This window comes from Jaculus jaculus, chromosome 14, assembly GCF_020740685.1.
Source record: "Jaculus jaculus isolate mJacJac1 chromosome 14, mJacJac1.mat.Y.cur, whole genome shotgun sequence".
Taxonomy (NCBI): Eukaryota; Metazoa; Chordata; class Mammalia; order Rodentia; family Dipodidae; genus Jaculus; species Jaculus jaculus.
The window spans coordinates 19,857,531-19,885,257 of NC_059115.1; the positions used below are offsets into that span (position 1 = coordinate 19,857,531).

At 48.1% G+C, this 27,727-nt stretch overlaps 1 protein-coding gene and 1 pseudogene across 1 annotated transcript; both read left to right on the forward strand.

The window, feature by feature from the left end:
• The first annotated feature begins 274 nt into the window (after nucleotides 1-274).
• Nucleotides 275-7,074, forward strand: LOC123454634 (sialic acid-binding Ig-like lectin 12). The gene is made up of 7 exons (XM_045133358.1): nucleotides 275-703; nucleotides 898-1,176; nucleotides 1,376-1,423; nucleotides 2,316-2,531; nucleotides 3,755-3,848; nucleotides 4,154-4,235; nucleotides 6,997-7,074. The coding sequence occupies exons 1-7, from the start codon at nucleotides 277-279 to the stop codon at nucleotides 7,072-7,074; spliced, it is 1,224 nt and encodes a 407-aa protein (XP_044989293.1). The 5' UTR covers nucleotides 275-276.
• Nucleotides 7,075-15,202: 8,128 nt separating this feature from the next.
• Nucleotides 15,203-22,761, forward strand: LOC123454728 (annotated as a pseudogene).
• The last annotated feature ends 4,966 nt before the right edge of the window (nucleotides 22,762-27,727 follow it).

Genomic DNA, 27,727 nt, shown 5'->3' on the forward strand with positions numbered 1-27,727 from the left:
AATCTGGGCCAGGTAAACCCTTCACTCAACCTGCCACTTCCCCACTGAGCCTCCTCCCATGGGGAGTTCCTGCTATTGGAAGATCTCTCATCTTCTCCCTGGAAAGTAATATGTGGGGGACAGGGTCCAGGCCACTGTGCAGAGTGTGCCATGACAGACTGCTGAGAAAATCACGGTCACATCCTCCCCCAGCTTCCTGTGGGGCCTCCTTCCAGTTCCTTCTAGAAGCGTCCAATAGAGCAGACTGTCCATATCGGCCCTGAGCTACAGCCAGACATGCTTCCGCTCCTTCTGCTCCTGCTGCTCTGGGGACCTGAGAGGGTGGATGGCGTGTGGAATTTCCCTGAGAATTACGTGCTGAATGTGCCAAGTCAGGTGACTGTGCAGGAGGGCCTCTGTGTCCATGTGCCCTGCAATTTCTCCTACCCCCGGGATTCTTGGACTGACTTACAACCAGCTTATGGCTTCTGGTTCTTGCAAGGGTCCGATACAAAACGTGATTCTCCAGTGGCTACTAACAAGCCAGAGCAACGCGTCCAGAAGGCTGCTGTGGGCAGATTCTACCTTGTTGGGGATCCAAAGGACAACAACTGTACCTTGGAAATCAGAGATGCCAGGAAGAACAAGATGTCATACTTCTTTCGGCTAGAGAGAGGGAATACAAAGTGGAACTATCAGAAACTTGTACTTGTGATTGTGAAAGGTAAGTCAATGTAAACCTCTATTCAGCCACATAGGAAGGTTATGGGTGTCACAGGACAAGGCCAGGATGTCACCTTGACCTCAGGGAGGCTGGGCTGGATCATCAGAGCTCAGTGGGGGGAGGTGGATCAAAGCCTGCACTTTCCCACAGCTGGACCTCACCCAACCTCACTCAGTGCCTCTTCTGTTCACCAGCCCTCACTCACAACCCCCACATCGACGTCCCAGAGACCTTAGAGGCCGGCCAGCCCAGCAACCTGACCTGCTCTGCTCCCTGGGCATGTGAATCGGGCCCACCTCCCATCTTATCCTGGACTATGGGCTCTGTGACAACCCTGGGCCCCAGTAACACTCGCTCCTTGGTGTTGAGCCTCATGCCCCGGCCCCAGGACCATGGCACCAATCTCACCTGCATGGTGACTCTACCTGGACGCAATGTGACCAGGAGAACGACCACCTATCTCAACGTGTCATGTGAGTCTAGGCTGAGACATTGGGATGTCTGATGGAGTGGGGTCCCCAGAGCATTGGGATCTTGGTCATCTTCTGTGTTCTGAGTAATGAGTGCTATAATCTTGGTGCTGGAGCTGGTCAGGAGTATCATGCCCTCACCATCCCTATGCAGTGTGTATACCGAGCTTCCTACTGATTGCCTTTCATGTTCCTGTTCTAGATGCTCCACAGAACCTGACTGTGACCACCTGGGAAGGAGTTGGAGGAGGTGGGTAGATCCTCTGTGGTCTGGGGGAGCAGGGCTAGCCTCTCCTCACCCTAAGCTCACCCCAGTGGCAGAGATCCCTTGTTGGAGACAGTGTTCCCTCCTATCTATTGTCCCCTCAGCTTCGTTAGTTCGTGTCACTCATTCTATAACTCTTTCGCTTGCTCATTGGTGATTAAAGGGACAAGATGACATTCACAAGGCAGAGCGACACATTCTAAGTCCTTCTCATCCATGGATACATTAATCTTCATCTTTGGCTTTTCATTCCCCTTATGATTTTTATTTGAATGCTTTCTCAAAGAGACAGGGCCACAGAGGAAACATTCAGAACACACACAGGAGTCTGACCCCAGTAGCTCAGTCACTTCCCTAGAAGTGACCAGTGCCTGCACAGGTTGTTTGAGCCTGGCTTTGTCCACCAGAGCATCTGAGAGGTGAATGCATGATAGGTACACAGACAGTCCTCATTCTCCCCGACTGTGGTTTCCACGGCATGGAAGGACCCAATTCTCTGGCTTCTTGTATCAATGACAGCCATGGCATTGATATACCTGACAATGAAGCAGTGTGCAATGATTAGTCTTGTGTTTACATCTGTGTGTATGTGTGTGTTTGCTTGTGTGTTTGATCAGTTCCTAAGCTCAAAATGTTCCTACATCACATGCTGTCTCTACCTTTGAGAGTGACATTCATATTGCCCACACTGAAACCAGACACATTTACATCTTTTCTGAAGATGGATGAAAGCATGGACTTCCTGTAGTCTAGTCCATGTTGATGTGTCCACCTCCCTCCCGTGTCTCCCGTGTTCTTTGTTTTAATCTCTTTGTCACTTGGTCCCTTCTCTACAGCATCCACATTGCTGGAGAATGGCTCATTCTCCTAATTCCAGAGGGACAGTCTCTGAGTCTGCTCTGTGCGGCTGACAGCAACCCCCCTGCTAGACTGAGCTGGTTCTGGGGAAACCTGAGTGTGGGCCCTTTGCATCCATCCAACCCTGGTTTGCTCGAATTGTCTCCACTCCATCTCAAAGTGGGAGGAGAGTTCACCTGCCAGGCTCAGAACACTGTGGGCTCCCAACAGCTCTCCTTGAGCCTGGCCATGGAAGGTAAGTGACCGTTGGGTTGGAGCAAGACAAGAGAAGGACAGTGCCTGTTCATTCTTCACTGTCTCCCATCCATACCCACTTCCCTTAGCATACAGGTGAGCTTATTTCCTCCCTGAGCTAAGCTGCAAGGTGTAAAATTTTCCTTTCAGCCACAGCCTGTTTTTAATTTTTCTGTATCCGTTTCACTGGGACAAAGCCAGTGGAAGGAGTGTACCAAAAAGTGTGCGGGGGTCACAGAGTACTGGGCTTTTGTAGGCTTGAACTGAAGTCAGTTTTTGCCCTTGACATAATATTTATGGGAAACCAAAACAAAATGTCATAAGAACATTGATAAAACAACTGAAGAAGAAGGGTGTGTGTGTGTGTGTGTGTGTGTGTGTGTATATGTATGTATACACACACACACACACACACACACACACACACACACACATATATATATATAGGCACTGAAGGTTAAACTTGACACTTAGGTCATTCTGGGCAAGTGCACTGCTATTGAACTACATCCCTAGTCGTTCCCATAGATACTAAACCAACTTTGTACAACTGCTCCAAACCCCTAGCCCTATTATTTAATTATTTATTATTTAATTATTTATTAATGATTATTTATTTGTTTATTAAAGAGAATGGGCATGCCAAGGCATCCTGCTGCTATTAATGAACTCCAGATGTATGTACCACTTTGTGCATATGGCTTTACATGAGCAGTAGGGAATCGAATCCAGACTGAACTCAGGCCATCAGGCTCGAGAGCAAGTGCCTTTAACCACTGAGCAATTTTTCCAGGGTCTCACTAAGTTTCCCAGTACACCTTGAACTTTTGATCCTCCTGTCTTCTTCAGAGGTAGCTGGGATTACAGGCACCTGTTCTCATGCCAGGTTTTGATGCTTGGTTGGTTGGTTGTCATACTTGACATGTCACCTGGGGCCTGGGCATGCTACTGAAGTGCTTTACCACTGAGATACATTGCCAGCCCATGATGCATTTTTTTTAAAACAAGTAAGAATGTATGTGAAATAATTCCAAAATACTGAACTTAAAATCAAAGCAAGCCGCAGCACTTGATGCTTCCTCACCCTTGCTAGACTTGACCCGGACCCTGTCCCTTCTGGTCCTTAGTCTGGGTGTCTGAGCATGAGGTAGAGAAAGCCAGAAGCCCAGTATCCAACTAGGGTGGGAGAAGAGGGAGGGCTCAAGGGTGACTCTCCCTCCGCAGGTAACGCAGCTCTGTCCGGAGTGATGTGGGGGGTCTTCGTGGGCGCAGGCACCACAGCCCTGGTCTTCTCATTCTTCTGCATCATTCTCATGTTGTGAGCAATGGTCACGGGAGGGAGGGAGGACCCGTGGTGGGGAAGGACAAACCAGGCACCCCACCCTGAGCTCAGAGCTGGACGGACCTGGGTTGGATGGCAGCCAAGGGGAGCTGAGTTCTGGGAAAATGTTTTCTGTGTGTCACCCTCAGGCCCCATTGTTCCTGAGGGAGAGAGGCTCCTCAGAACAGCAGCTTCTCTGATAAGAGCACCTTCCAGAGATTTAGTAGGAAGCACAGAGTGCAGGCAAGTACTGTGGTCCTGGATCTTGTCACACTGAAAGATTCTCTGGTGTCCTCACTCAGAGTAATGTTCTGGAGAAGGAAGTCAGCAAGTACCACGGCGGAGGTGACGGATCTCAGTGCCCTCAAGGGCTCAGTGTCTCAGGTGAGTGACATGGGCACCAACCATGTGCAGCCTCCCTGCCTGGACCCTTCTCTTGAGATGACCCAGGGTCTACTTGGCTGAGCTGGTCCAAGTTGCTCTTCTGTCTCTTGCTAGGAGCTAGCTAGCCTCTTTAGTCTGCTTTCCCATCTTGCTGATTGCAGACAATTCCCTTCACCCTGCAGGTCGAACACAAAGGAAGCCTTAGCTCCTCTCTGTCCTCCCTTTATTTCATTATGGCCCAGATGTCACTGGGTCATATAAGCCTGCTCTCCTGCTCTTGACCCCTGTCATTGCTGAAGTTGTCCCTTTCAATCTTGGACCTCCTCGGTTCCCTGTCTCTGTTCCCTGCCTACTACCAGAAGTTAGTGACCAAGAGCCAGTTTTATCCAGTTCCTTTGCATTTTAACATCTGTCCCCCAGCCCCTTTGTCTAGAGTAGCACCCTATAAACTTGATTGTTTTTCATTTATGTATTTGAGATACAGAAAGATAGAAAAGGAGAGAGAGAGAGCATGTCAGGGCTTCCTGCCATTGCAAACATACTCCAGATACACTTTGTGCATCTGGCTTTATGTGGGTACTGGGGAATCAAACCCAGGCTATCAGGCTTTGCAAGCAAGTGCCTTTAACTACTGAGGCATCTCCCTAGACCCCAAAAACTTATTTTAAAAATATTTTACTTGGGCTGGAGAGATGGCTTAGCAGTTAAGCGCTTGCCTGTGAAGCCTAAGGACCCTGATTCAAGGCTCGGTTCCCCAGGTCCCATGTTAGCCAGATGCACAAGGGGGCGCACGCGTCTGGAGTTCGTTTGCAGAGGCTGGAAGCCCTGGCGCGCCCATTCTCTCTCTCTCTCCCTCTATCTGTCTTTCTCTCTGTGTGTCGCTCTCAAATAAATAAATAAATAAAAATATTTTACTTGTATTTATTTATGATGGGGGGGAGAAAGGAAGGAAGGAAGGAAGGAAGGAAGGAAGGAAGGAAGGAAGGAAGGAAGGAAGGAAGGAAGGAAGACAGGTAGAGAATAGACACATCAGGGCCTCCAGCCACTACAAATGAACTCTAGATGCACACACCACCTTGCACATCTGGTTTATGTGGGTCCTGGGGAATCAAGCTTGGTCCTCTGGCTTTTCTCACAAGCACCTTAATGGCTCAGCCATCTCTCCAGCCCCCCCCCTAAACATTTATTTAAATTTATTTATTTATTTGTTTGAGTGCAATAGACACAGATGGAAAGCCAGATAGAGGGAGCGAGAGAGAACGGGCACGCCAGGGCTTCCAGCCTCTGCAAACGAACTCCAGACCCAGTGACATCTGGGCCATAATGAAAGAAAGGGAGGACAGAGAGAAGCTTAGGCTTCCCTTGTGTTCGACCTGCAAGGTGGAGGGAATTGTCTGCAATCAGCAAGATGGGAAAGCAGACTAAAGAGGCTAGCTAGCTCCTAGCAAGAGACAGAAGAGCAACTTGGACCAGGTCAGCCAAATAGTCCCTGGGTCATCTCAAGAGAAGGGTCCAGGCAGGGAGGCTGCACATGGTTGGTGCCCATGTCACTCACCTGAGACACTGAGCCCTTGAGGGCACTGAGATCCTTCACCTCCGCCGTGGTACTTGCTGACTTCCTTCTCCAGAACATTACTCTGAGTGAGGAGCTCTCCAAAGCTTGACAAGCTGCCAAATGAGCATCAAGCATTGACCTCTCTATGCCTCCCCATCACTGGGCTTCTAGATACTCACCAACTTCCTTGGCAATTTCCCATGAGTTCTGAGGATTGAACCCATATTGTCTTGCTTCACCAGACAAGAGCTGTATTCGGTGGGTTTCTTCATCATCATACTCTTCCTTCTGCACTTATGCTATTGTATTGTTCAATAGTTCTTGAGAGAGTCCCTTCCCAACAGGGACTCATTAATCCACTTCCTTATCTGCTACCTTCCCTGTCCCGTTTCTTCCCACAAACACAGACTTTTGCCTTCATCACCTTCACTCTCCCTCCTCCACAATTTCTCCCACTATAGCCCATATCTCTCAATGTTCACTTCAGAAGGGTCATAAACCCAGAACTGGCCCTGTCCTTCCACTGTCCAAACTTTTCAGCACCCGCTGAGCTCCCAGCACCTTCAGCAGTGCGTCTCTGTGCAGAAATAAGGGGCAGGAAAGCTGTCGGGGTTTTGGCATGTCACCTGGAGAGGTGTTGGGATATGTAGTGGAAAGAAGTGCTGGGACAAGGATGTCATGTCCTCCTTTTTCCTCTTCCTTTCTGTTGCAGATGAGAAGCAAAAGGACTCCTGGCCACTGGTCTTCACTCTGATCAGGGGGTCTGTCATGGGAACTGTCTTCCTCCTCATCTATGGCCTCACTTGGATCTACTATACCAGGTGAGTAGGTCTGCCCCTCTCCAGTGTGGCACCCCAATTTCCAGCTGGGGTAGAGCTGTCTTATACCACCTGTTGGTGTTGCTGTTGTTGTTGTTTGTTCATCTTCTTCTTCTTCTTTTTCTTTCTTGTTTTTGAGGTAGGGTCTCAATCTAGCTCAGGCTATCATGGAATTCACTATGTAGTCTCAGGGTAGCCTCAAACTCATAGCAACCCTCCTACTTCTGCCTCCGGAGTGTTGGAATTTCAGGCATGTGCCAGTACACCACGCCCACCTGTTATTCTTAAGCCACTGACTCTGATGTGAGAGCCTATGGGTTGTGCAGGGGTGCCGGTGTCTATGGTGCCGGGCTCTGACACTTCACTAGTCCCCTCCTTGTTGACTCAGGACGTGCCGGTGGTCCGAGACCAGGAAAAGGAACATGGAACTGTCACTGTTGGCTTCTCCCTGGGAGCTCTGAAGTGACACCCCACCCCATCCCTCAGCCCAGTGCTCTGATGCAGAGGTGTCCTTTGATGACTGTACTCTTATCACTGTAACATTCCTCTGTTTATGCCTACTACGTATTTATGTTTTGCTTCTAGATTAAAATCACCGTCCACTTTGGTCCAAGAAACTTCTGCTTGCAGTGAGCATTGGTGACCATAGAGACTCCTAACTGGTCACAGTCTTGAGAATGAGAGAGTGGGCAATGCTCAGCCATAAATTGGAAACGTGCATCACCCCTGTATGGCTGAGGGACCATGGCAGAAAAATGTGGCAGCATTAGAGCTTGAGAAACTGGAGGAGAGGCGTGGAACTCTGTCTCCTGGACATGGCATGGCTATGGCAGTGATGACTGAACTTACAGCAAGTGTGGTTTCATGCACAAGACCTGTGAAAGGTTGGGCCTATGAATACTTTGTTAAAGAAGAGGAAAGGGCTGTGAAGGGAGATTTGTGTATCAATAATAGTATTATATGGGAGGGAGTTATCAAGGAGGGATTTTTGCATAATTAGTGGTTTAGGAGGAAGGGAGTTACCAAGGAGGATTTTTCTGTATAATTAACGGTTTATGGGGCAGGATGTTATGAAGGGCGATTTGTGTATAATTAATGGTTTATGATGGAGGGAGTTATCAAGGGGATTTGTGTATAATAGTTTTTAGGGGAGGGAGAGCCACTTTCTTCACTGGTGAAGCTGTTGGTAAGTTGTCCATGCTCGAACAAGTTACTGTAAGGAAAGTCACTGGCAGCCGTACACACAGAGAAAAAGAGATGAAATTAGAAGGGAAACTGGTTGGAAGAGGATGAGGATTGGCAGTGGAGAAGGATTCATGAAAGTGTGATGGGACGTAATGTGACAGAAATGCATTGTGTCCATGTAGGAAAAAGTCACAATCTTATTAGTATGAATAAAAATATGAATAAATCCTGTATTTTTTGGTTTTTCGAAGTAGGCTAATGCAGTAGCTCAGGCTCGCCAGGAATTCTTTATGTAGTTGCAGGGTGGTCTCAAACTCACAGCAATCCTCCTACTCCTGCCTCCCAAGTGCTGGGATTCAAGGCATGCGCCACCACATCCTGCTAACAAATCATGTTTATAAGTGCCCTAGTTAGCTTTGATTATGGCTCACTCACTACAGTGCTTTCTTGTGAGCAGGACCCGAGATGGAATCCCAATGCTCACATAAACGCCACGCATGATCCTATGTAACTGCAGTTCCAGTTGTGTGGAGGGAGAGACAGGAGGATTCAAGGGGCTCACTCAGCAGACATTTACCTGACTTTGTGAGTTGTAGATCTATGTGGAAATTTGAATATGAAATGTCCCCCAAAGCCTCATGTTTGATAAGCCTCACTCTCAAATTTCCGGGTGGTGTCATTTTGGGAGGTGGAGGCTGGCACAGGTGTGCTTCTGGGGTTGGCTTTGGGGCATTGAAGCTGCGCTCCCACTGCTCAGAGTTCAGCTCGCTAGCTTGCTGTTCCCTCCCAACTGCTGTGGCAAATGTGATGCCCAGAATCTGATCTATTATGCTTATCTCATGAAATGAAATGTACCTTCAACTCTGTAATACTCATAGAAACATCCTCTTCCCATAAGCTACTCCGGCTTAGGTGTTCTACCCCAGCCATGAGAAGGTGAATGAAACACTTGTCATTTCTGAAGCTCCAAGTGCATGGACTACCTGAGGATGACACATGACTGTTATCTCTAGCATGTACATGCTCAAGCACACGTGTGCCTACACACATATGAACATTCATCCACATACAACTTCCCTTGCTAACCCAATAATTTTAAACACATGAAGTGGCTCTTATGATTTTTCCACATGTGTTATCTCATAAACTATGAATCTGTATCTTTATTAAAAAATCATATAGTTTTACTTATTTATTTGCAAGTAGGAACAGATAGAAAAGAGACAGAAGGCATGGGCATATCAGGCCCTCCAGCCACTGCATCAAACTCCACATGCATGTGCCTTCTTGTGCATCTGGCTTTACATGGGCACTGGGGAATCAAACCCAGGTAGTTTGGCTTTGTAGACAAGATACTTAAGTGCTGAGCCACCTCTCCAGCCTAGGAATCTGTATTTTTCCCTCACCTACATTGAATGAAGCGCAGATCAAGCGTTCTGGCTGTGGATGAGTGTCGACAGCATTTGGGGACCAGAATCACCAGCCACGACAGTGGCTGATGCTAAACAATCTTCCTTGCCCTGACCATCAGGATCTCACCCAGCTTGCTCTCCCACAGCCTACCCTGACGAGACAGCAGCAGTTGTTCTCTGAACACATTGACAAGTCCTTCCTCAACTGTCTGACTAACATAAATGTCACTGCCTCTTCTTCCCACTGAGATTATGAGAGAGAAAGAAATATGACTTACAAGACCTTGCACCATGGATCGGTTCCCTTCCTGGGTATATTTCAGGCCCTTCAGAGAAACAGAATCCATGAGTGTGGAATACATGTACACATAAGGGCATGTACACAAACATTTGCATATGCATCAACACTAATGATTTTCACATGCCCGTACATGGACGCTTGGTCTCTCATCACACACAACCTGTCTTTTGAAGTGGGGCTTTTTTAAAGAGGACATGAGGATCAGAGGAGGCCCTGCAAATGGGGATCGTCATGGCAGCATAAGTAGGTTCATAAGAAGAAGAACCAAGATCCAAGAGGGAACACTTGCTCTGTCTGCTGTGTAGCTGCTGTCCACCCTGTCATGATGCAGTCAGAAGGTGTCACCAGACGTCAAGCACATGTGGAGTCACTCTATGAGACCTTCTGAGATCCAAAACTGTGAACCAAGTATACACATTCTCTTTATAAACATTGCTGTGGGCTCTTTGGCCACCTCTTGTGTCAGGGTCTCAATGTCTGTTTCCTGTGTATATCTCTGCTGTCTATCCATGCCTCCTGGTCTCTATAACTCTGTCCCGTCTTCCTCCTGTGTCTGTGTTATTGTCTGTATTTCTGTCTGCATCTCTCTGTGTCTATCTCTTTGCACTATCTTTCTTGGTCTTTCTGACCACATCTCTCTTTGTCTTCCTCAAATATGCCCCCACACACAAACATTCACACATACACTGACAGTCAGCATTGTAAGTATGCAGATGGTCCTTAGTCTACACTTTGCACTTGGGTGAAGGGCTCCTGTGAATAGGCAAAAGGACCCAACTGCATGTCAAAAATCACATACATCAGGGACAACGTCTTGGTGAGACGGTAGAGCTACCTTTGACATCCCCCAGAGTCTTCTGTGTGCCAGCATACATTTTCCTTAGGGTGGTATATCTCCAAATCCTTGTGTGAGTTCTCAGCACTCCCTGTTTCATGGGGCTCCCTGAACACACTAAATTCTGCTCAGCATTTGAGCAGCCTTAGGCCACACCACTGAGATGAGTTAATGGATCAGTGACCGTACATGAAGCTGCAGTGGTCTCGGGTCCCACTGACCTTCTGAGTGCTGTGGCCTCATCAATTTCTGCTTTGCATTGTGATCGGTGCGAAAATGGGCATATTCTGGACACCACAATTCAGCCTGGCTAAGGTGAAGGAATCCCAACTCCACAGGTGTCTTATCACTGGGCTTCATTTCCTGTCAGGCCTGGGTGATGCGCCTCAGCTGGACATATGTTTGTCCTGCATGCAGAGGCTCTTGGTTCTGTCGCTGGCCTTGCACACAGTACTCACGCTGTAATCCCAGAACGCAGGAGGTGTAGGTAGAGACTCAGCAGTTCAAGGTCATTGCCAGGTAGTGAATTTGAATGAAGCCTGGTATACATAAGAAAAACAAATCCATAAACAAAGACAACAGACAACATCTGAGACACTCTAGCCCTAGTTTTGCTCTGGGAACTTTTGACATGTCACACTAAGATGTGGCCAAAGATTGTACTCCCATTAGAGTGACTTGAATCACCTATGCCACCACTGAGGTTATGAGAGAACGTATGGAAGATTTTGGCCTCCTTGTCAACTGCGCTGCCAGGACTCAGACCTTCTCATCCTCTGCTCTCTAGTGCTGAAAATATTGTAGGCTCACCAGGCATCGTGGCGCATGCTTTTAATCCCAGCACTCGGGAGGCAGAGGTAAGAGGATCGCCCTGAGCTCCAGCTCAGCCTGAGACTCCGTATTGAATACCAGGTCAGACTGAGCTTGAGTGAAATGCCAACTCAAACGCCCCCTCCAAAAAAACGTGTTGCAGTCTTAATGCACACTGAAGGACAAGGGAAGGACCATGCAGAAGGCTCAGCAGATAAAGGTCTTGTGCAGGGATGAGGATCTGTGTGTGGAATGCAGCAATCCTGTGAAAAGAAGAAGAAGAATGAGGAGGAGGAGGAGGAAGAGGAAGGAGGAGGAGGAAGAGAAGAGGAGGAGGAGAAACGGGGGAAGGGGGCATTGCCATGCTAGTAATCCCAGCATGGGGGAGGTGGAGACAGACAGGTACCTGGGGCTCCCTGGCCAGCTGCTCTTGCTGGATCTGTGACTCATAGGTTCAATCAAAGACCCTGTCTAAAAAACAACAGTGCAGACTTTTAAATGGCTCAGTATTAAAGGCCACATTCTTACAATTCTGGGTGGCCAAGGTTCAGTTCCCCAGCACCCAGTAAAACTAATGCCACTGGAGTTTGTTTGCAGCTGCAAGTGGTGGTGGCCCTCTCAGAGTCTGTGTCTCTACTCTCTCTCTCACTTTTCTGAAGTAGAGTCTCACACTAGCCCAGCATGATCTGGATATTCAACATGTAGTGTCAGGTTGGCCTTGAACTCTCAGAATTCCTCTTACCTCTGCCCCCAAGTGCATGGATTAAAGGCATGCGTCACCATGCCAATCTTTTCTCTCTCTTTGGTATCCCTGCTAATGTCTCTTTCATTAAATAAATAAGAAATATTTTAAAAGCTAAGGTGGGAGCTGTTGTAAGACACCGAATGTCTACGTTGGCCTCCACGTACGCATACACAGACGTGTACAAGCGCACACACTCAGACAGACACGCCCACAGAAAAGGAACAGAAAGGACGATGATGACTCGCTGTTGTAAGGGAGAAGACAAATGTCCTGTTGTAAGCAACTGTTGGGCTGCTTTCATGACTGCTCACTCAGTCTCTGTGACCATTAGGTGCCCTGTCTTTGTGATGAGGAAGGGGTTGCTCCTCACTGAAGGATGTTGGGATGACCAATGAGAACGTGTATGCAGAGGCAGCATGGCCTCTCCACCTTCTCTGCCTTGGAACAAAGCATTATCTTTAGGACATTGCAGAGGGTGGACAGAAGGACAGTGAGGAGAAAACAAGTCTGCATCTCTTGCAGTGCCTACACCCTAGCACCTAAGGACCTTGTTCTCCCTGCTTCCCCTACAGACCTTCTGGTTCCCGACATAGGTCCTCTGGTCAGTGTGATCAGACTGCTCCATTGTGCTGCACACACCTCAACCTGTGCGGGCACCTAGGTCATGAGTCGCATGCTTCCCAGGCTTTGAATAGGGATTTCCTGAACCAGGATGTCTGGGAGAGGCATGGAGCATCCCTGCCGGCTGTGCCCTAGATCTTGATCTCGGGGTTGGTCCCATAAAGGAGTGCACTACTAATATGGCTGAGAAATTTTAGGGTAGAGGGACAGTGGGACAGAGGATTAGGAATCCAGCACTGAGGAATCCACTGGAATACAAATCCTTATTGACCACATGAAAGCCCCTGCCATGTCTGTTTTCCCTCATTTTCCTCAGATCTGACGCTCCACTCCTGCAGAGCAAAATCCCTTCCCTTCTCTACTCTGTGCTTCCCTAGCCATGGAGGTTATAAAATCGTGCGGTGAGCGGTGTGTCTCCAACCCAGATGTTGCTGTGCAGAGAATGGCGCGTGAGGCTCGGCACCCATGCAGCTTGTGGAAATCACATCCTGTCCCAGTCAGGTGGGTTGCTGGAGCATTCAGCGAAAACAGAGTGACTTACAGACATCAGAAGTTTATTACTTATGGATAGGGAGGTTAGGGGGGCCAAAAGCAAGATATGGGAGAAGTCATGTCCGCTGAAGGCACATCCTCTCACAGATGGTGTCCTTCCATGTCTTCATGAGCTAAAAGAGGCAAACAACCTCTCAAGGCTCTCTACAATCATGGTCACTCATGTCTTTCATAAAGATCCCACCCCATGGCAGAAACCCCATCCAAAAACCCTACCTTCCATTATTATAACAGTGGGGGTGAAGATTTATTTACTTATTTATTTACTTAAAGAAAGGAAAAAGGAAAGAGAGAGAGAGAGAGAGAGAGATTGGCTGCTCCAGGGTCTTCAACCACTGCAAACAAACTCCACAAGCATGTGCCACCTTGTACCTCTGAATTAATTGCGTCCTGGGGAACCAAAACTGAGTCTTTTGGCATTGCTAGCAAGTGCTTTAACCACTAAACCTTCTCTACAAACTTGGCAAGAGTATCTTAACCCATGAATTTTGGAGGGATTTTAACTTTACCTTCTGAAAATGGGGAAGGGGTTGTATGGGCCTCCCACTTATCTTGATCGGGTGTCACAAGTTCCCTTTCTTCGTGCCCTCTCTCGGTGTCTTCCCCAGGCCTCTTCTTTCCAACCTTCTGCTCTTCTTAAGAAACTGAAGACCGTAGGAAGCAGATCAGAGAGCCCAGCCCTTCTGGCCATTGAAACGCTGGACAAATGTAAATTCTTTGTGTATATGCTATTTTAATCTTTTGTAGTCATGGACTGGAGAGAAAGCTCAGTGCTTGCGTGGAAAGTCTGCAGGCCTGAGTTCAAATCCACAGCCATCTGTGTAAGGTCAGAAGTCAGAAGTGGTTTGTGTATGTGGAATCCATTTGTAGTGGCAGAGTTCCTGGGTACTTACACACACACACACACACACACAATAAATGAAGGAATAAAAATTAAAAATACCTCAGGGGTGCTGGTGGTATTGCTCAGTAGTTAAGATACTTGCCTGCAAAGTCTAATGACCTGGCTTTAATTCCCTAGTAACCATGTAAGGTTGTTTGCACCAAGTGTCACAGTGTCCAGAGTTCATTACAGATGGTAGAGGTCCTGAATTGCCCATTCACTGTCCCTTTCTCTCTCTCTCTCTCTCTCTTTCTCTGTGCAAATAAATAAATAAATACTTAATAAAAAATTCCTCAGGCCAGGTATAGTGGCTCATGCCTTTAATCCCAGCACTTGGGAGGCAGAGGTAGAAGGATTGCCCAGAGTTCGAGGACAGCCTGAGACTACATAGTGATGTCCAGGACAGCCTGAGCTAGAGTAAGGCCCTACCTCGGAAAAACCAAAAAAGATAAAAAGTTCCTCAAAAGAAGAAGGGAGGGGCACAAGCTTCTCCAGTATGTCCCCTGTTGTGACAGAATAACAACCTGTGTCTCTTCTTCCCTTTTGACGATCCTCTCTACCAGGTTCCACTGTACAGAGACCACAGAGTCGGTTCCTTTTTGTCTATTGTGGGCCATGTCCCCGTACATGACATAGGTGTGCTTGTTTTAATTATATATGTTTATATTTTTTCACACAAGGTCTTATAAATCCCAAGCTCATCTGAGACTCACTATGTGGCCAAGCATGACCTAAATCCTGATTCCCCTGCCTCCACCCGCTTCCCGAATACTGAGATTACCGGCATGCAACACCTGGTTGGGCTTGTGAGGTGCTGGCTTTGAACCCACTGCCTTGTCTTTACAGAGCAATCACTCTTCCAGCAGAGATATACTCCCAGGCCTCTGTGGGTTTGAATAGGAAGTATGCTCACCGCCACCTCTGCACAGTCTCCTCTGCTCATGTCACTGATTGTAAAAAGAAACCTGGCCTTGAATGTGGGCCAGGTAAACCCTTCACTCAACCTGTCACTTCCCCACTGAGTCTCCTCTCATGGGGAGTTCCTGCTACTGCAAGATCTCTCATCTTCTCACTGGAAAGTAATATTTGGGGGACAGGGTCCAGGCCACTTTGCAGAGTGTGCCATGACAGTCTGCTGAGAAAATCACGGTCACATCCTCCCCCAGCTTCCTGTGGGGCCTCCTTCCAGTTCCTCCTAGAAGCGTCCTGTAGGGCAGACTGTCCACGGCGGCCCTGAGCTACAGCCAGACATGCGGGCGCTCCTTCTGCTCCTGTTGCTCTGGGGACCTGAGAGGGTGTACGGTGTGAGTAATAACCCTGAGGATTAAGTGCTGAATGTGCCAAGTCAGGTGACTGTGCAGGAGGGCCTCTGTGTCCATGTGCCCTGCAATTTCTCCTACCCCCAGTATTATTGGACTGAATCAGACCCAGTTTATGGCTTCTGGTTCTTGCAAGGGTCCAATACAAAACGTGATTCTCCAGTGGCTACTAACAAGCCAGAGCAACGCGTCCAGAAGGCTGCTGTGGGCAGATTCTACCTTGTTGGGGATCCAAAGGACAACAACTGTACCTTGGAAATCAGAGATGCCAGGAAGAACAAGATGTCATACTTCTTTCGGCTAGAGAGAGGGAATACAAAGTGGAACTATCTGAAACATCTACTTGTGAATGTGAAAGGTAAGTGAATGTAAACCTCTAGTCAGCCACATAGGAAGGTTATGGGTGTCACAGGACAAGGCCAGGATGTCACCTTGACCTCAGGGAGGCTGGGCTGGATCATCAGAGCTCAGTGGGGGGAGGTGGATCAAAGCCTGCACTTTCCCACAGCTGGACCTCACCCATCCTCACTCAGTGCCTCTTCTGTTCACCAGCCCTCACTCACAACCCCCACATCGACGTCCCAGAGACCTTAGAGGCCGGCCAGCCCAGCAACCTGACCTGCTCTGCTCCCTGGGCATGTGAATCGGGCCCACCCCCCATGGTATCCTGGACTGTGGGCTCTGTGACAACCCTGGGCCCCAGTAACACTCGCTCCTTGGTGTTGAGCCTCATGCCCCGGCCCCAGGACCATGGCACCAATCTCACCTGCATGGTGACTCTACCTGGACGCAATGTGACCAGGAGAACGACCACCTATCTCAACGTGTCATGTGAGTCTAGGCTGAGACATTGGGATGTCTGATGGAGTGGGGTCCCCAGAGCATTGGGATCTTGGTCATCTTCTGTGTTCTGAGTAATGAGTGCTATAATCTTGGTGCTGGAGCTGGTCAGGAGTATCATGCCCTCACCATCCCTATGCAGTGTGTATACCGAGCTTCCTACTGATTGCCTTTCATGTTCCTGTTCTAGATGCTCCACAGAACCTGACTGTGACCACCTGGGAAGGAGTTGGAGGAGGTAGGTAGATCCTCTGTGGTCTGCGGGTGCAGGGCTAGCCTTACCTCACCCTAAGCTCACCCCAGTGGCAGAGATCCCTTGTTGGAGACATGTTCCCTCCTACATATTGTCCCCTCAGCTTCATTAGTACGTGTCACTGATTCTACCACTCTTTCGCTTGCTCATTGGTGACCCAAGTGACGAGATGACATTCACAAGGCAGAATGACACATTCTAAGTCCTTCTCATCCATGGATACATTAATCTTCATCTTTGGCTTTTCATTCGCCTTATGATTTTTATTTGAATGCTTTCTCAAAGAGACAGGGCCACAGAGGAAACATTCAGAACACACACGGGAGTCTGACCCCAGTAGCTCAGTCACTTCCCTAGAAGTGACCAGTGCCTGCACAGGTTGTTTGAGCCTGGCTTTGTCCAGCAGAGCATCTGAGAGGTGAATGCATGATAGGTACACAGACAGTCCTCATTCTCCCCGACTGTGGTTTCCACGGGATGGAAGGACCCAATTCTCTGGCTTCTTGTATCAATGACAGCCATGGCATTGATATACCTGACAATGAAGCAGTGTGCAATGATTAGTCTTATGTCTACATCTGTGTGTACGTGTGTGTGTTTGCTTGTGTGTTTGATCAGTTCCTAAGTTCAAAATGTTTCTACATTACATGGTGTCTCTACCTTTGAGAGTGACAGTCACATTGCCCACACTGAAACCAGACACATTTACATCTTTGCTAGAGAGGGCTGAAAGCATGGATTTCCTGTAGTCTAGTCCATGTTGATGTGTCCACCTCCCTCCCATGTCTCCCGTGTTCTTTGTTTTAATCTCTTTGTCACTTGGTCCCTTCTCTACAGCATCCACATTCCTGGAGAATGGCTCATTTCTCCTAATTCCAGAGGGACAGTCTCTGAGTCTGCTCTGTGCGGCTGACAGCAACCCCCCTGCTAGACTGAGCTGGTTCTGGGGAAACCTGAGTGTGGACCCTTTGCATCCATCCAACCCTGGTTTGCTCGAATTGTCTCCACTCCATCTCAAAGTGGGAGGAGAGTTCACCTGCAAGGCTCAGAACACTGTGGGCTCCCAACAGCACTCCTTGAGCCTGGCCATGGAAGGTAAGTGACCGTTGGGTTGGAGCAAGACAAGAGAAGGACAGTGCCTGTTCATTCTTCACTGTCTCCCATCCATACCCAGTTCCCTTAGCTCACAGGAGAGCTTGTTTCCTCCCCGAGCTAAGCTGCAAGTTGTAAAATTTTCCTTTCAGCCACAGCCTGTTTTTAATTTTTCTGTATCCATTTCACTGGGACAAAGCCAGTGGAAGGGCTGTGCCAAAGAGCGTGCTGGGTTCACAAAGTACTGGGCTTTTGTAGCTTGAACTGAAGTCAGATTTTGCCCTTGACATAATATTTAGGGGAAACCAAAACTAAATGTCATAAGAACATTGATAAAACAACTGAAGAAGAAGATGTGTGTGTGTGTGTGTATACATACATACATATATATACACACACACACACATATACACACACACACACACACACACACACACACATATAAGCACTGAAGGTTAAACCTGGCACTTAGGTCATTCTGGGCAAATGCACTGCTATTGAACTACATCCCTAGTCCTCCCCATAGATTCTAAACCAACTTTGTACAACTGAGCCCAACCCCTAGCCCTTTTATTTATTTATTTATGATTATTTATTTGTTTATTAAAGAGAATGGGCATGCCAAGGCATCCTGCTGCTATTAATGAACTCCAGATGTATGTGCCACTTTGTGCATATGGCTTTACAGGGGCAGTAGGGAATCGAATCCAGACTGAACTCAGGCCATCAGGCTCGAGAGCAAGTGCCTTTAACCACTGAGCAATTTTTCCAGCTCCAGTTTATTTATATTTTGATACAGGGTCTCACTAAGTTTCCCAGCACACCTTGAACTTTTCATCCTCCTGTCTTCTTCAGAGGTAGCTGGGATTACAGGCACCTGTCCTCATGCCAGGTGTTGGTTGGTTGGTTGTCATACTTGAGATGTCACCTGGGGCCTGGGCATGCTACTGAAGTGCTTTACCACTGAGATACATTGCCAGCCCATGATGCATTTTTTTTAAAACAAGTAAGAATGTATGTGAAATAATTCCAAAACACCGAACTTAAATCAAAGCAAGCCACAGCACTTGATGCATCCTCACCCTCGCTAGACTTGACCAGGACCTTGTCCCTTCTGGTCCTTAGTCTGGGTGTCTGAGCAAGAGGTAGAGAAAGCCAGAAGCCCAGTGTCCAACTAGGGTGGGAGAAGAGGGAGGGCTCAAGGGTGCCTCTCCCTCCGCAGGTAACGCAGCTCTGTCCGGAGTGATGTGGGGGGTCTTCGTGGGCGCAGGCACCACAGCCCTGGTCTTCTCATTCTTCTGCATCATTCTCATGTTGTGAGCATTGGTCACGGGAGGGAGGGAGGACCCGTGGTGGGGAAGGACAAACCAGGCACCCCACCCTGAGCTCAGAGCTGGACGGACCTGGGTTGGATGGCAGCCAAGGGGAGCTGAGTTCTGGGAAAATGTTTTCTGTGTGTCACCCTCAGTCCCCATTGTTCCTGAGGGAGAGAGGCTCCTCAGAACAGCAGCTTCTCTGATAAGAGCACTTTCCAGAGATTTAGTAGGAAGCACAGAGTACAGGCAGGTACTGTGGCCCTGGATCTTGTCACACTGAAAGATTCTCTGGTATCCTCACTCAGAGTAATGTTCTGGAGAAGGAAGTCAGCAAGTACCACGGCGGAGGTGAAGGATCTCAGTGCCCTCAAGGGCTCAGTATCTCAGGTGAGTGACATGGGCACCAACCATGTGCAGCCTCCCTGCCTGGACCCTTCTCTTGAGATGACCCAGGGACTACTTGGCTGAGCTGGTCCAAGTTGCTCTTCTGTCTCTTGCTAGGAGCTAGCTAGCCTCTTTAGTCTGCTTTCCCATCTTGCTGATTGCAGACAATTCCCTCCACCCTGCAGGTCGAACACGAAGGAAGCCTAAGCTCCTCTCTGTCCTCCCTTTATTTCATTATGGCCCAGATGTCACTGGGTCATATAAGCCTGGTCTCCTGCTCTTGACCCTTGTCATTGCTGAAGTTGTCCCTTTCAATCTTGGACCTCCTCGGTTCCCTGTCTCTGTTCCCTGCCTACTACCAGAAGTTAGTGACCACGAGCCAGTTTTATCCAGTTCCTTTTCTCTTTAACATCTGTCCCCCAGCCCCTTTGTCTAGAGTAGCACCCTATAAACTTGATTGTTTTTCATTTATGTATTTGAGATACAGAAAGATGGAAAAGGAGAGTTAGAGAGAGAGAGAGAGAGAGAGAGAGAGAGAGAGAGAGAGAGAGAGAGCGAGCATGTCAGGGCTTCCTGCCATTGCAAACAAACTCCAGATACACTTTGTGCATCTGGCTTTATGTGGGTACTGGGGAATCAAACCCAGGCTGTAGTCTTTGCAAGCAAGTGCCATTAACTACTGAGGCATCTCCCTAGGCCCCATAAACTTATTTTAAAAATATTTTACTTGGGCTGGAGAGATGGCTTAGCAGTTAAGCGCTTGCCTGTGAAGCCTAAGGACCCTGATTCAAGGCTCGGTTCTCCAGGTCCCACGTGAGCCAGATGCACACGGGGCGTCTGGAGTTCGTTTGCAGAGGCTGGAAGCCCTGGCGCGCCCAGTCTCTCTCTCTCCCTCTATCTGTCTTTCTCTCTGTGTCTGTCGCTCTCAAATAAATAAATAAATAAAAATATTTTACTTGTATTTATTTATGATGGGGGGGAGAAAGGAAGGAAGGAAGGAAGGAAGGAAGGAAGGAAGGAAGGAAGACAGGTAGAGAATAGACACATCAGGGCTTCCAGCCACTAGAAATGAACTCTAGATGCACACACCACCTTGCACATCTGGTTTATGTGGGTCCTGGGGAATCAAGCTTGGTCCTCTGGCTTTTCTCACAAGCACCTTAATGGCTCAGCCATCTCTCCAGGCCCCCCCCCAAACATTTATTTAAATTTATTTATTTATTTGTTTGGGAGCAATAGACACAGATGGAAAGACAGATAGAGGGAGCGAGAGAGAACGGGCACGCCAGGGCTTCCAGCCTCTGCAAACGAACTCCAGACCCAGTGACATCTGGGCCATAATGAAAGAAAGGGAGGACAGAGAGAAGCTTAGGCTTCCCTTGTGTTCGACCTGCAAGGTGGAGGGAATTGTCTGCAATCAGCAAGATGGGAAAGCAGACTAAAGAGGCTAGCTAGCTCCTAGCAAGAGACAGAAGAGCAACTTGGACCAGGTCAGCCAAATAGTCCCTGGGTCATCTCAAGAGAAGGGTCCAGGCAGGGAGGCTGCACATGGTTGGTGCCCATGTCACTCACCTGAGACACTGAGCCCTTGAGGGCACTGAGATCCTTCACCTCCGCCGTGGTACTTGCTGACTTCCTTCTCCAGAACATTACTCTGAGTGAGGAGCTCTCCAAAGCTTGACAAGCTGCCAAATGAGCATCAAGCATTGACCTCTCTATGCCTCCCCATCACTGGGCTTCTAGATACTCACCAACTTCCTTGGCAATTTCCCATGAGTTCTGAGGATTGAACCCATATTGTCTTGCTTCACCAGACAAGAGCTGTATTCGGTGGGTTTCTTCATCATCATACTCTTCCTTCTGCACTTATGCTATTGTATTGTTCAATAGTTCTTGAGAGAGTCCCTTCCCAACAGGGACTCATTAATCCACTTCCTTATCTGCTACCTTCCCTGTCCCGTTTCTTCCCACAAACACAGACTTTTGCCTTCATCACCTTCACTCTCCCTCCTCCACAATTTCTCCCACTATAGCCCATATCTCTCAATGTTCACTTCAGAAGGGTCATAAACCCAGAACTGGCCCTGTCCTTCCACTGTCCAAACTTTTCAGCACCCGCTGAGCTCCCAGCACCTTCAGCAGTGCGTCTCTGTGCAGAAATAAGGGGCAGGAAAGCTGTCGGGGTTTTGGCATGTCACCTGAAGAGGTGTTGGGATATGTAGTGGAAAGAAGTGCTGGGACAAGGATGTCATGTCCTCCTTTTTCCTCTTCCTTTCTGTTGCAGATGAGAAGCAAAAGGACTCCTGGCCACTGGTCTTCACTCTGATCAGGGGGTCTGTCATGGGAACTGTCTTCCTCCTCATCTATGGCCTCACTTGGATCTACTATACCAGGTGAGTAGGTCTGCCCCTCTCCAGTGTGGCACCCCAATTTCCAGCTGGGATAGAGCTGTCTTATACCACCTGTTGGTGTTGCTGTTGTTGTTGTTTGTTCATCTTCTTCTTCTTCTTTTTCTTTCTTGTTTTTGAGGTAGGGTCTCAATCTAGCTCAGGCTATCATGGAATTCACTATGTAGTCTCAGGGTAGCCTCAAACTCATAGCAACCCTCCTACTTCTGCCTCCGGAGTGTTGGAATTACAGGCGTGTGCCAGTACACCACGCCCACCTGTTATTCTTAAGCCACTGACTCTGATGTGAGAGCCTATGGGTTGTGCAGGGGTGCCGGTGTCTATGGTGCCGGGCTCTGACACTTCACTAGTCCCCTCCTTGTTGACTCAGGACATGCCGGTGGTCCGAGACCAGGAAAAGGAACATGGAACTGTCACTGTTGGCTTCTCCCTGGGAGCTCTCAAGTGACACCCCCCCCCATCCCTCAGCCCAGTGCTCTGATGCAGAGGTGTCCTTTGATGACTGTACTCTTATCATTGTAACATTCCTCTGTTTATGCCTACTACGTATTTGTGTTTTGCTTCTAGATTAAAATCACCGTCCACTTTGGTCCAAGAAACTTCTGCCTGCAGTGAGCATTGGTGACCATAGAGACTCCTAACTGATCACAGTCTTGAGAATGAGAGAGTGGGCAATGCTCAGCCATAAATTGGAAACGTGCATCACCCCTGTATGGCTGAGGGACCATGGCAGAAAAATGTGGCAGCATTAGAGCTGGAGAAAGTGGAGGAGAGGCGTGGAACTCTGTCTCCTGGACATGGCATGGCTGTGGCAGTGATGACTGAACTTACACCAAGTGTGGTTTCATGCACAAGACCTGTGAAATGTTGGGCCTATGAATACTTTGTTAAAGAAGAGGAAAGGGCTGTGAAGGGAGATTTGTGTATAAATAATAGTATTATATGGGAGGGAGTATTCAAGGAGGGATTTTTGCATAATTAATGGTTTATGAGGAAGGGAGTTACCAAGGAGGACTTTTCTGTGTAATTAACGGTTTCTGGGGCAGGATGTTATGAAGGGCGATTTGTGTATAACTAATGGCTTATGATTGAGGGAGTTATAAAGGGGGATTTGTGTATAATAGTTTTTAGGGGAGGGAGAGCCACTTTCTTCACTGGTGAAGCTATTGGTAAGTTGTCCATGCTCGAACAAGTTACTGTAAGGAAAGTCACTGGCGGCCGTATACACGGAGAAAAAGACATGAAATTAGAAGGGAAACTGGTTGGAAGAGGATGAGGATTGGCAGTGGGGAAGGGTTCATGTAAGTGTGATGGGGGGTAATGTGACAGAAATGCATTGTGTCCATGTAGGAAAATGTCACAATCTTATTAGTATGAATAAAAATATGAATCCATCCTGTATTTTTTGGTTTGTCGAGGTGGGATAATGCAGTAGCTCAGGCTGAGCAGAATTTCATTATGTAGTTGCAGAATGACCTCAAACTCATAGCAATCCTCCTACTTCTGCCTCCCAAGTGCTGGGATTCAAGGCGTGCGCCACCACATCCTGCTAACAAATCATTTTTATAAGTGTCCTAGTTAGCTTTGATTATGGCTCACTCACTACAGTGCTTTCTTGTGAGCAGGACCTGAGATGGAATCCCAATGCTCACATAAACGCCACGCATGATCCTATGTAACTACAGTTCCAGTTGTGTGGAGGGAGAGACAGGAGGATTCAAGGGGCTTACTCAGCAGACATTTAGCTGACTTTGTGAGTCGTAGATCTATGTGGAAATTTGAATATGAAATGTCCCCCACAGCCTCATGTTTGATAAGCCTCACTCTCAAATCTCCAGGTGGTGTCTATTTGGGAGGTGGAGGCTGGCATGGGTGTGCTTCTGGGGTTGGCTTTGGGGCATTGAAGCTGGGCTCCCACTTGCCAGAGTTCAGCTCACTCGCTTGCTGTTCCTTCCCAATTGCTCTGGCAAATGTGATGCCCAGAATCTGATCTATTATGCTTATCTCATGAGATGAAACATACCTTCAACTCTTTTATCCTGATAGAAACATCCTCTTCTCATAAACTACTCCGGCTTGGGTGTTCTACCCCAGCCATGAGAAGGTGAATGGAACACTTGTCATTTCTGAGGCTCCAAGTGCATGGACTACCTGAGGATGACACATGACTATTATCTCTAGCATGTACATGCTCAAGCACACGTGTGTCTACACACATATGAACATGCATCCACATACAACTTCCCTTGCTAACCCGATAATTTTAAACACAGGCAGTGGCTCTTATGGTTATTCCACATGTGTTATCCCATAAACTATGAATCTGTATCTTTATTAAAAAATTATATAGTTTTACTTATTTATTTGCAAGTAGGAACAGATAGAAAACAGACAGAAGGCATGGGCATGTCAGGCACTCCAGCCACTGCATCAAACTCCACATGCACATGCCTTCTTGTGCATCTGGGTTTACATGGGCACTGGGAAGTAAAACCCAGGTAGTTTGGCTTTGTAGACAAGATACTTAAGTGCTGAGCCGCCTCTCCAGCCTAGGAATCTGTATTATTCCCTCACCTATGTTGAATGAAGCACAGATGAAGCGTTATGGCTGTGCATGAGTGTCAGCAGCCCTTGGGGACCAGAATCACCAGCCATGACAGTGGCTGATGCTAAACAGTCTTCCGTGCTTTGACCATCAGGATCTCACCCAGCTTGCTCTCCCACAGCCTACTCTGACGAGACAGCAGCAGTGGTTCCCTGAACACACTGGCAAGTCCTTCCTCAACTGGCCGACTAACATACCTGTCACTGCCTCTTCTTCCCAGTGAGATTATATGAGAGAAAGAAATATGACTTACAAGACTTTGCATCACGGATCGGTTCATTTCCTAGGTGTATTTCAGGTCCTTCAGAGAAAAAGAATCCATGAGTGTGGAATACATGTACACATAAGGGCATGTACACAAACATTTGCATATGCATCAACACTATAGATTTTCACATGCCCGTACATGGACGGTTGGTCTCTCGTCACACACAAGCTGTCTTTGAAAGTGGGGCTTTTTTAAAGAGGTCATGAGGATCAGAGGAGGCTCTGCAATTGGGGATCATCATGGCAGGATAAGTAGGTTTATAAGAAGAACCAAGACCCGAGGAAACACTTGCTCTGTCTGCTGTGTAGCTGCTGTCCACCCCGTCATGATGCAGTGAGAAGATGTCACCAGAAGCCAAGCATACCCAGAGTCACACTTTGAGAACTTCCCAGGTCCTGAAACTGTGAGCCAAGTATACACGTTCTCTTTGAACATTGCTGTGGGCTATCTGGCCACCTTTGTGTCGGGGTCTCAATCTCTGTTTCTTGTCTCAATATCTCTGCTGTCTATCCATGCCTGCTGATCTCCATAACTCTGTCCCGGTCTTCCTCCTTCTGTCTCTATGTCGCTGTCTATATTTCTGTCTGTATCTGTCTGTGTCTCTTTATCTGTCTTTGCACTATCTTTCTTGGTCTTTCTGACCACATCTCTCTTTGTCTTCCTCAAACATGCCCCCACACACAAACACTGACATTCGGCATCGTAAGTTTGCAGATGGTCCTTAGTCTACACTTTGCACTGGGTGAAGGGCTCCTGTGAATAGGCAAAAGGCCCCAATTGCATGTCAAAAATCACATACATCAGGGACAACGTCTTGGTGAGACAGAAGAGCTACCTTTGACATCCCCCAGGGTCTTCTGTGTGCCAGCATGCATTTTCCTTAGGGTGGTGTGTCCCCAAATCCTTGTGTGAGTTATCAGCACTCCCTGTTTCATGGGGCTCCCTGAACACCCTAAATTCTGTTCAGCATTTGAGCAGCCTTATGCCACACCACTGAGGTGAGTTATGGATCAGTGACCGTGCATGAAGCTGCAGTGGTCTCGGGTCCCACTGACCTTCTGAACATTGTGGCCTCATCAATTTCTGCTTTGCTTTGTGGTCAGTGTGAACCTGGACATATTCTGGACACCACAGTTCAGCCTGGCTAAGGTGAAGGAAACCCAACTCCACAGGTGTCTTCTCAGTGGGCTTCATTTCCTGTCAGGCCTGGGTGATGCGCCTCAGCTGGAAATATGCTTGTCCTGCATGCAGAGGCTCTTGGTTCTGTCGCTGGCCTTGCACACAGTACTCACGCTGTAATCCCAGAACTCAGGAGGGGGAGGTAGAGACTCGGCAGTTCAAGGTCACTGCCAGGTAGTGAATTCGAATGAAGCCTGGTATACATAAGACACTCTATCAAACAAATCAATAATCAAAGACAACAGAGAACATCTCAGACACTGTACCCCTAGTTTTGCTCTGGGAACTTTTCACATGTCACACTAAGATGTGGCCAAAGATTGTACTCCCATTAGAGTGACGTGAATCAGTTATTCCACCACTGAGGTTATGAGAGAACGTATGGAAGTTTTTGGCCTCATTGGCAACTGGGCTGTCAGGACTCAGACCTTCTCATCCTCTGCTTTCTAGTGCTGAAAGTATTGCAGGCTCACCGGGCGTGGTGGCCTATGCCTTTAATCCCAGCACTGGGGAGGCAGAGGTAAGAGGATCACCATGAGTTCCAGCCCAGCCTGAGACTCGGTAGTGCATTCCAGGTCAGACTGAGCTAGAGTGAAATGCCAAGTCAACCCCGCCTCCAAAAAAACGTGTTGCAGTCTTAATGCACACTGAAGGACAAGGGAAGGACCATGCAGAAGGCTCAGCAGATAAAGGTCTTGTGCAGGGATGGGGATCTGAGTGTGGAATGCAGCAATCCTGTGAAAAGAAGAACAAGGAGGAGGAGGAGGAAGAACAGGAGGAGGAGGAGAAACAGGGGAAGGCAGCATTGCCATTCTAATAATCCCAGCATGGGGGGAGGTGGAGACAGACAGGCACCTGGGGCTCCCTGGCCAGCTGCTCTTGCTGGATCTGTGACCCATAGGTTCAATCAAAGACCCTGTCTATAAAAACAAAGAGCAGACTTTTAAATGCCTCAGTATTAAAGGCCACATTCTTGCAAATCCTGGTGGCCAGGGTTCAGTTCTCCAGTACCAAGTAAAACTAATGCCACTGGAGTTTGTTTGCAGCTGCAAGTGGTTGTGGCCCTCTCATAGTCTGTGTCTCTACTCTTTCTCTCTCACTTTTATGAAGTAGAGTGTCACACTAGCCCAGCATGATCTGGAATTCAGCATGTAGTCTCAGGTTGGCCTTGAACTCTCAGAATTCCTCTTACCTCTGCCCCCAAGTGCATGGATTAAAGGCATGCGTCACCATGCCAATCTTTTCTCTCTCTTTGGTATCCCTGCTAATGTCTCTTTCATTAAATAAATAAGAAATATTTTAAAAGCTAAGGTGGGAGCTGTTGTAAGACACCCAATGTCTACGTTGGCCTCCACGTACGCATACACAGACGTGTACAAGCGCACACACTCAGACAGACACGCCCACAGAAAAGGAACAGAAAGGACGATGATGACTCGCTGTTGTAAGGGAGAAGACAAATGTCCTGTTGTAAGCAACTGTTGGGCTGCTTTCATGACTGCTCACTCAGTCTCTCTGGCCATTAGGTGCCCTGTCTTTGTGATGAGGAAGGGGTTGCTCCTCACTGAAGGATGTTGGGATGACCAATGAGAACGTGTATGCAGAGGCAGCATGGCCTCTCCACCTTCTCTGCCTTGGAACAAAGCATTATCTTTAGGACATTGCAGAGGGTGGACAGAAGGACAGTGAGGAGAAAACAAGTCTGCATCTCTTGCAGTGCCTACACCCTAGCACCTAAGGACCTTGTTCTCCCTGCTTCCCCTACCGACCTTCTGGTTCCCGACATAGGTCCTCTGGTCAGTGTGATCAGACTGCTCCATTGTGCTGCACACACCTCAACCTGTGCGGGCACCTAGGTCATGAGTCGCATGCTTCCCAGGCTTTGAATAGGGATTTCCTGAACCAGGATGTCTGGGAGAGGCATCGAGCATCCCTGCCGGCTGTGCCCTAGATCTTGATCTCGGGGTTGGTCCCATAAAGGAGTGCACTACTAATATGGCTGAGAAATTTTAGGGTAGAGGGACAGTGAGACAGAGGATTAGGGATCCAGCACTGAGGAATCCACTGGAATACAAATCCTTATTGACCACATGAAAGCCCCTGCCATGTCT